The sequence below is a fragment of the Coffea eugenioides genome, unplaced genomic scaffold (genome assembly GCF_003713205.1).
Source record: "Coffea eugenioides isolate CCC68of unplaced genomic scaffold, Ceug_1.0 ScVebR1_3333;HRSCAF=4530, whole genome shotgun sequence".
Classification (NCBI taxonomy): domain Eukaryota; kingdom Viridiplantae; phylum Streptophyta; class Magnoliopsida; order Gentianales; family Rubiaceae; genus Coffea; species Coffea eugenioides.
The window spans coordinates 43,487-53,227 of NW_020863900.1; the positions used below are offsets into that span (position 1 = coordinate 43,487).

The 9,741-nt window shown below is 34.7% G+C and overlaps 1 protein-coding gene across 1 annotated transcript; it reads right to left on the reverse strand.

The window, feature by feature from the left end:
• Nucleotides 1-3,601: 3,601 nt before the first annotated feature.
• On the reverse strand, nt 3,602-4,741 carry LOC113757808 (stromal cell-derived factor 2-like protein). Its single transcript, XM_027300923.1, has 4 exons — nt 4,633-4,741; nt 3,959-4,099; nt 3,760-3,876; nt 3,602-3,646 (listed from the first exon to the last, which is right to left on the reverse strand). The coding sequence occupies exons 1-4, from the start codon at nt 4,729-4,731 to the stop codon at nt 3,602-3,604; spliced, it is 402 nt and encodes a 133-aa protein (XP_027156724.1). The 5' UTR covers nt 4,732-4,741.
• Nucleotides 4,742-9,741: the final 5,000 nt, after the last annotated feature.

Here is a 9,741-nt window from a genome sequence, read left to right on the forward strand (position 1 = left end):
AATTCTTGTGCTTAAATTATGTTTCTTGTAGTTGCTGGCAGGGAGTTTTAGTCCACTTTTAAGGGGAGACTCTGTCAAAATTTTTCCAAAACCTTATACATATATATGTTATTAACTATAATAAATAAATAAAATTTTGTCACTTATCCTTTTGAAATAAATATATGCGGTTTTGATACTTCTTTTCTCATGAAATTTGGAAATGATTTTTATGTGATTATAATTTTTACATCTATAGGAAAGTATATCTAGTAAAGTGGAGAAAATTATGCCTACATTTTGTATATTTGATGAAAATTCTTCTTTTTATCTAATTTTATAAGATAAGAAATTAATATGGTTAATAAGTGTCATACTCTTCTCATGATTACTCTTAGAGGGAATTTTATTATATATATACATCAAAAAAAAAGGGGTTATTCTACTCCAATGATTCTCGTACCGAGTAACCGGGGGTTGGCATCTACAAATGTCGACATTCGCGTAAAAAGGTACTTGAATTAAGAGTATGCAAAGCAACTTGAGTATGTGAAATGTTGAGTAACCGGGGATCTGCATCTAAAAATGTTGATCTTCGCGTCAAAAGGCATTTTTCACAACTTAAGTAATATTTAATCCTTAAAATATATATATATATATATATATATATATAAAAGTAAATTAAATCCCTCTTTAAGAAAAATAAGAAGTTGATCATGAGATTAGTTAGCATCTTTATTGACTATAGGAGTTGCTTGCTTGCGAAATTGGATAAAAATAAGAAGTTGAGTTGAATTGGTAAAATTATGGTATACTTGGCTCTTCTTTGCTTGATATTATGAGTACTTGAACTTAATGGAAAGATCACATAAGGTTATTTACCTTGATTCAAGGAAATGGAGTTGAAATACTACATATGTTTATTTTCAATTTTTGGATCATTGATGGTTGGAATTTCATATTGCTTGAGGACAAGCAATGATTCAAGTGTGGGGGTATTTGATAAGAGTTTATTTTACGTATTTTTAAGTGCATTTTATTAGTTAATTTTGAGTTGATTATTTAGTTTTATAATTAAAATAAGGAGGATTTTGGTAAAATTATATATTTTTGGTAAAAGTGGATAATATTGCATTTCTATTGATTTTAATGGTAAACACTTCATTTTTATGCAGGAATGATGATTCAATCACCAAAGGATGTCAAATGAGGTAAAAAATAGAGATTTGGTGATGAATTCAAGTGGCAACAAGAAGAATGAAGTGAAAAACGTTCAAGTGAGGAAATGCAATACAAGTCAGTTTTGACACTCTTCAGTATTTTGACCATATCTGGAGCTACACTTATCGGATTGAGGTGATCTTTATACCATTTTAAATCTAAGAAAGATACCTACAATTCGTATGAAGACATCGAAATCCATTTCTGCCATCTTCATGGGAAAAACGTTGGAATACAGAAGCTGCATTCTGTGGTCGGAAGTTAAAACAGAGGTTTGAACAGGTGACAGTATTTCGATCATATCTCAGGCTACAAAGCTCCGATTTGGATGATTCTTGAAGCATTGGAAAGCTAACTCAAAGGGCTACAACTTTTGTGTTTTGTACAAAAGCTAGTTTGGCCTTTATCATGGAGACAATCGCAGTTGAAATAAGGCCAGCGTGAAAACGCGAGTAGACAAAACGCGAGTTTATGCCGCGTTTTGTGTAGGCGCGTTTTATAGCCGAAATTCTGCAATTTGACTCAGTCAATTCTCTTGTGTTCATACCACTTTCCAGCTATAAGATGCAAGGGAATTCGGTGCACATGCTTCTGCAATAAAAGAGAAGACCAAATGAGTGTGGACAAAAGGAACATCATATCTTTGACTTCTTTTTACAAAATCTAAGTGGAGGAAATTATGAAGTGAGAGAAATGGAATTTTCTACCACCTTTTATGCAGAAACACAAGGGATCACCATACGTAGCTAGTTTTCCTTCTTGCAACAAGTTTTCTCTCTAGTTAAGAGTTCTTAGAGAAGCATTTTGGTTTTTCACTGGTAACCATCTTGTACAAGAACATAGCAGGAATTGGAGAGCTTTACCTTCAATTGGCTAAGCTTTCTTTTATCTTTCTTATACTTGTACTTTATGATGTTTTGCATTAATAAACTTGTGAGTTTGATTGTTAAATCATTCATGAGTAGCTAAACTCCTTTATCTAGGGAGTAGATGAAACTTATGGCTAAATAATACTAATTGAATGTGATTTACACTTGTTATATCTTGTATTAACTTGTCTACTTGTGTAGCTGTTATCACTTGTTATTGATTGATCACCAATAGCATGTTTATAGTGTTATTATTCAATGAGAATTGGTAATAACAATTGAAACACATGAGTAGAGTTTGAGTTGTATGTTCATGAAAATAGAGATACACTTAAGTGGATTATTGAGCATTTCATGAAATAAAACGGAGTAGTAGTAGTATTTCACCATGAAAATAGGGAAATCTATATTGCTCTAGGCCATTTCATCATGAAAATGAGACTTGGTAATCTTGGAAATAAATCTCTGGTTAAGCAAGAATAATAGCAAGAAGTAAATCCATTCATTTGTGTAGTTTATGCCATAAGTGGAATCTACATCCCTAGAATCTTCATTAAGTGAAATTTCTCTATTTGCATTCAGCATTTGTTAAACTAGATTTGTATATCAGATTTGTAGATTACAGCATTAGACTTTCTCTGCTCAAAATTAATTGTAAGTCTAAATAATAGAGAGAACAAGGGCTTAGTAATTGTTTAAATTGCTCCTCGTGGGATCGACCCGATACACATCTTGTACTACAATTGCGACCTGTATACTTGCAGTCCAACGGGTGTAAAATCGGAATTAAACTTGCACTTAAAGTAAAAACCCGTCAAGTTTTTGATCAGAAGCCCAAAGGACTTGTAAAATTATCCCAAAGAACAAAATGCATATAAGAAAATATGCTATGATGCAAAAATCTAGAAACATCAAACTTGAGCAGCACCGTGATTATGAGAACTGAAAATGCCAACTCCCATAAGCGAGAGTAGATTTGTCATCATGTTTCATACATGAAAAGATTCACAGGAATGATTCATAAATAACAGAAGAGCACATGACTAGTAAGGTAAATGGCCACAAGAAGTCCGTACAGATATCCAGACATACCTGACAAATGGTAAGCTAATGAGAAGGAGCTAAAAGCGTAACTAGCGTTCATTTACGTGACATGAATTACACATCAAGAAAGTCAATCGACTCTCAACAGCTCACTTGTATCTTGTAGGCTGAAAGTTCTTCTATCAAATGCTACTGCAAAACAGAGGAAGAACAAGATATAAGCATGATTTTGACAACACAAGACTGCAGGACCAAGGAAATGGAAAGATAAAGGAGTATATACGGAACAATTAATAATGTTTTCATGGTTTTTAATGCAAATAGTCTCAAGGACCCTATCAGGAAAGAAAATTTTCTTCTAACAATCTACTGTCATCTACACAAATGTTGAGCACTAGCAAGAAAACACAAACCAGAATGCTTACCCGGAACCAAGGAAGTACATTATTGTAGAATCAGTTATGAATCTGTCACAAGAAAGAGAAGTATCACGGTTTCAGAAGCTGATAGACAGGCTGTGAGTGGCCTAGTAACTATCAACACAAGTTCATAAGGCATAGTGGTTTTTACCCATTACATGCTATTTACTGATAAGAAGATTAATTGCATAAGGCATAACAGCAATAGGCATCATAGTAAGACTTACATTTAGCAAGTGGCTATGTAACCATTTTCTGGTCCTCATGTGTTGCAGTCTGATGATGGTACCACCTTTGATTGTATCCCCTTGTTGGGCATTGGTATCTGATACAGGTCTAACAATCTGCAAGCCAAGTTTAATCATACCTAACCTTAGAAAATTATGATGATCTAGAAAAAAATAGATACTAGAAAAAGAAACATACCCAATAGCTGTTTGAGTCATCAACGTTGGGAAAACCAGTGACGGACTGCTGCCCACTACCAGAGCCATATGGTTCATCATGCGAATGCAGCCTAAACTTTGTTCTCTCATGCATCAACTTGATCACTGACCCATAAGTAATCTATCAAAATCACAGATGCCGAACAAAATAAGAATGACTTAGCACAAAGCCCCATTATACAACTATTAGAACTCAAAGCATCATACACCATTTTTTATTTTCGCCACACAACAGAAACGTCAAACTATAAAACAGGAAAAAAAATCAAATTTAATTCATAAATCAGCTCTTTAAAAATCCAAATTGCAATTTTTAACTGACACCCAGCTAGATTTTTAACAAAGATTATCGAGGCATTTCATCAAACATGTCGAAGGCTATTACTAATTCTACACAAACAACTCCATTTCCTCTTTCCCTGTCCTTTTTTAGCTTAGAAACCTCTGAAGCGCTAGAATTTATAACCATCACATGCCTATAATAGCACAAACTTGGTCAAAATTTTGAACCAAAAATAACTATAAAACAACTTTTCACGTACAGTTTCAACAAATAGGGGGAAAAGCACACACACAAAGATGCACCGCATATCTGTGCAACTACAGGAACGCAAAAACCACAAATTTGAAGTAGTAAGTGGGCTTTCGGTTTACCTGGACGCCTTCGGAAGCTGCAGAGACGGGGGAAGAGATGAAATCAGAGTCAAGGGTAAGAAAAAGGAAAATGGCGAGACCGAAAAACGAGATTGCCATTAGTAAAAGTAAGCCAATGAACCAGGTAGTTTGCCAAAAGAGCAAACTGAGATCGGACTTGGAAGACGATTCTCGATAAACTATTCGAGTCGGGGGAGAAATTTGTTGAGCCGAATTCGAAGAAGAAGAAGACGATGACCCGAAAGCGGGTTTCCTTCGAGAGAGATTTTGTTGCTGATGCTGCTGTTGGCTGCCTGAGGGAGCCACGGTTGAAGCTTTATGGAAATCGGAGCTCCAATCACAGGCTTCGATGCTTGGAAGATCCTAATGATGAAGATGAAGGTGGGGCTAATCGTAATCGGAATCGTGTGGGGACGGGTACGGATGTCAAAGATGAAGGGCTTCTGGAGCCAGGGGATGAGGAAGTGAGTACCCTCTCCAATGGTGTCATCGATGACACCGTGGAACCGGTCGAAGAGGACAGCCCGCTGCCCTCCGTCGACAATGTAGAGGGAGGAGTTGAGGACGGTGGCGCCGATACCCAAACCAACTACGTCAGAACGAAACTGCTGCCTGGCTGCTACCCATTTTTCCCACCAACTATGTTGGAATCTAACAACAGAGACAGAGAGAGGGGGAAGGGGGGCTGGAAATGGTGGAGCCGGAAAATGAAAATTTTGAGCAAGTGTTTTGACTAAGTGTTTTGGCCGGCAGAATGAAAATTTTGAGTATTTTAAGCAAATGAATCTTCTGCCAAAATCAAACGATGCCGTTTTGTGTCTTTCTTTTTTTTTTTGTACATCTCACATTTTCTTAAGTGTCATGTTAGGTAGTCTAAAGGCACATTATTATTTTTATATCTGATAAAATTAAAAAAAATTAGAGTATATATTATTGAGTTGGTAATAAGTATCATGATAGGAGTGCTATAATGACACAAACCAGCAAGTGTCCTTATAGGAATGTGAGGAAAGACCATTTTTGTTGTATTGCAGAAATAGACTCTACTAGTGAAAATTTAACTTTACACAATCCAATAGTCTAACTGATTACTTGTTTCTAGTGATGATAAACTAAAATAATGTTTTCTTTCGAAAATACCCTCAGATGAACATTTGCACTTTATAATAAAAATATATCAACCATTTTTTATTGTATAGAAGGTTCAAATACTCTAAAAGTGATGATTTGAAACTTTTTAAAGATTGCAAATGTTAATTTGGAGGTATTTGTGGAGGAAAAATATTATTAAGTCTTCACGTCATTAGAATCAAGTAACTAATTGCACTATTGAAATGCTTACAGTGAAATCTCCGCTAGTGAAGTCTGCTTCCATGTTTTCCTACTTAAATTCAAAGCACATAGGGTACAAGTGGACTTTTTTGAACCATAAGGGGTATATCTTAAAAAATGCTAAACTACAAGGGAAATATGAGGAATTTGCCCCTAAATTATTATCCAGATTATGATACTTTCAGCTTTCAATAGCCCATTACGACCATACATGTTTTCACTTTATTGGAGTTCTTGAAAATTTCTAAATGCATGTAGCCTTCATCACATGTATCGAAAAGAAAAATTTTCACGTAGTTTTTCTCCTGACCTGAAATTTAGAAATGTTACGCACGTAATTATTTTTCCTGATCAGCGCATTGATCTACCAATGAGGATTTGTTAGGTCTCCAAGAGTTTTAGATTCTCGATTGCCTTGGCGTTGGTATCTAGTTATGGTATATCTACATCTTTACAAATGTTGATAATCAATTTTGGAATGCCATTCAATTCAAGACCAAATATAGGTGTGATGGGGCGTAGTGTGGTGCGTAGTAACCAGGATGTCTGTTGGCTACCTTACTTATTTTCCTTATGGGATAATTTCAGAGGCTTCTAATAATTTCACTTAGCATTCTTAAAATTTTAAAAGTAATTCCTATTTAAAAGTAATTTCTATGAAAAAAGATGTTAGTTTTATTCCTATTCATAAGAGTTTATCATTCAAAGTAGATTGTTACGGGCCGTATTTCTTGTAATCACAGTATTGAATGACAGAGCCAACATTTGTATTTGTGTGCATAAATGTGGATTGAAACTAAGATATGAACATTTGTGTGAATTTTGAATAATTGATGAAATTAAGGTTTATGTTTGTTTGTCACAATCTTGGTTCAAAGACTTTGGAAAACCAATGTACGTGTCTAATAAATATCATAGGAAATCGTGAGTTATACGAATAGATGGAGTACATGAAAAGGAGAATGGTTTGTAGGGTGCATTTGTAAGTTTAATTCTCTTGAGCCTTATACATACATACATATGTATATATATATATATATATATACATGTAAAAAGGGATTTTATTTAATAGAACATGAATGTACATAAGTGCAAAGGAATCTGCTCCACAAAGTTACGGCTACAACCAATTAAGCTATACTATAGTACTGCTAATGAACTAAACTCCGATTATGCCGTCAACATTTAAGGAAAATCTCTTAGGAAAAATACCAACTAAGGTAAAATAACCATTTGTCCCTTGTACTCGATACATTCTTCCATTCTACCACATAGCTGTGAATCTCCTTTAGCACTCTGCGTACAATAGCTTCAGCATCAGAGGCTTTATATTGGAACACCCTATAATTTCTCTCATTCCATATATAATATACAGCTGCTCGTAGTGCCAACTTCTTTACTGTGTTTATAAAGCATTCTTTCTTCCAATGACAACTGAGCCATTCAACTTCAGTATTCCATTCATAAGTCCCTCGATATTGCAAGCAGTATTGATGTATTCTTGACCAAATATAAGCTGTATACTTACATTGAAAAAAGAGATGATTACAAGATTCATTTCTAGTATAGCATAATACACATTTCATTGAGGAAAAATCATTGATGAAATCAAGTTCGGCAATGTGCAAGAATGTAAACTACAAACAATCCTGGAAGACATTGAGGACCTAAAGAAGAGTTTTGAATGCTGTTTGTTTTTGTTTGCTCCCAGGACTGCTAATGGTTGTAGCCATGCTATGGCTCAATTTGCAGTCAACGCGGTTAGGATTATTGAATGGGAAGGTTCATTCCCATCTTGGCTATCAGTGTTAGCTAGAAAGGATATGGGGATAGTTACCCCTTTTTGTAATTAGCCCTTGTGTTATCAAGTGTTAATATCTATAAAATTGGTATCGTTTGTCAAAAAAATAATAATAATAATACACATTTCATTTCAGTCATAATGCCCCACTTAACCAACCTATCCTTTATGCTTAATCTGTTCTCACACAACAACCATAGGATAAATGAATGTTTTGGGATATATTTTTTGAACCATACAAGATGATGCCAATAGACCTCAGCAGTGAAATGATTCAACACTTCATTTGCATATCTGATAGAGAACAAACCTGAGTTACTGGGCAGCCGTTTCACTATATCTGACATTCCCTCACTTAATGACTGTCTAGAAGGAAGAAATTGTGCAAAATCATCTATTTCATCCGTTCTCCTCCTACCAGTGGGGATCTTTCACTCTCTATTTTCAATGATAAAAGAAACCTTAGCCTGTAGCGTACTTCCAAAATATGGCACCATATTGGGCCCATAAGCTGTCAACAATGGCCCTCTATGGCACCAGTTATCATACCAGAAATAAGTATTTTCTACACTTTTGATCACTGAGACAATAAAAGGCTGTGTAATAAGTCTGATCCAAAGAAGTTTATGCCAAATCCAAGAACAAAATTGAGGCAATGAAATAGACTAGAAACATTTATTTTTTGAATTTCACAGTGTGAACCCAAGCAATCGAAAGAGAATCCTTTTTAAGTGCTATGTTTCAAATATGCTTAAACAATAAAGCCTTATTCCAATTAGTTAAATTAGGTAGTCCTAGCCCTCCTTGTTTGATAGGTTTGCTCATTTCCTTCCAGCATACTTTGATCCCATTCTTGATAGAATCTACTCCTTTCCATAAGAATGCAGTAAGCATAGCTTCAATCCTCTTAATGACAGCTTGTGATAATAGGAATAGCTACTCCAATAGAGCTAAACACCAAGCAACACTGACTTCACCAATAGCAACCGACCAACGTAAGTCGATAGTTTATTGCTTCATCCTTCTATTTTCCTCTTTAACTTCTCCATGATAGGGGTGCAATCCTTGAAGGATAGTTTGGTACTTATATTTTTATTTGGCTTGTAACTTCAAACTGAATAGTCTGTATAGTGTAATAGTGTTAAGTCATAAATGTGGTATCGAGAAAATGGATTCAAAATATAGACATGATCATTAGGCAACCAACATACGAATGTAAATAGTATAACACTACTAACTTTAGTCATGCATCCTGAAATCGAACTACATAATTGAAAATAAAAGTACACGACTTTTATCTTTAAAAAGTGATTATGTAGTTTTACTTATCTATTTGTTAAACCATTTATACAAATTTATGAAAATCTATGCACAAAAACATTTTGTCGATGGCAGTATGCACTATTTATCATGTACAATTAATGGAAACGTTAAAGCTGCAACATGCTTGAGTATCTTTACTCTTAACCACCATTATCAATCTTGCAATTCCCTTTTTACTACATATTGCTATTGTAACCTTGCCAATATCCTATGAAACCTTTGGGGGGAGGGGGGTTGGATTTGTAAGCCAAATTGAAAGGAATTGCAACAAAAGAAAAAACACTTTTATCTTGATTTTTGAGCAACACTAACTGAGACTTCTTATAGTTCCAGCAAACTCTACATAAGCTTCAAACCGATGGTAGTTGTTGCACAGTACTGAAACAATTTTATGTATTTTTCCTCCGTTTCTTTCTGGATATTATCTCCGAAGGCCATCCTAATTCATCTAAAGCATTAGCTAGAAACTAGACATGTTATATAATACCAGCATGAAACTAACAATGAGCATAGGCTATAAGTAATTTGAACCAGTAATTTACAGGGCATTTGCTAATTGAAGTTCCTTATTCTTTTCTTTATGTAGTTTGCTTCATGCAACTCATCTCTACCATGAAAGAAGGCATAAACCTACATAAGTAAACTCAAAGAAA

What these genes read in the sequence shown, in the direction of transcription:
- LOC113757808 (XM_027300923.1), bottom strand. Translation starts at nt 4,731, where the DNA reads ATGGCAATCTCGTTTTTCGGTCTCGCCATTTTCCTTTTTCTTACCCTT. An exon ending in CAGCTTCCGAAGGCGTCCAG is followed by an intron (nt 4,100 to 4,632) that starts GTAAACCGAAAG and finishes TGATTTTGATAG; the next exon opens with ATTACTTATGGGTCAGTGAT. An exon ending in ATGACTCAAACAGCTATTGG is followed by an intron (nt 3,877 to 3,958) that starts GTATGTTTCTTT and finishes CTTGGCTTGCAG; the next exon opens with ATTGTTAGACCTGTATCAGA.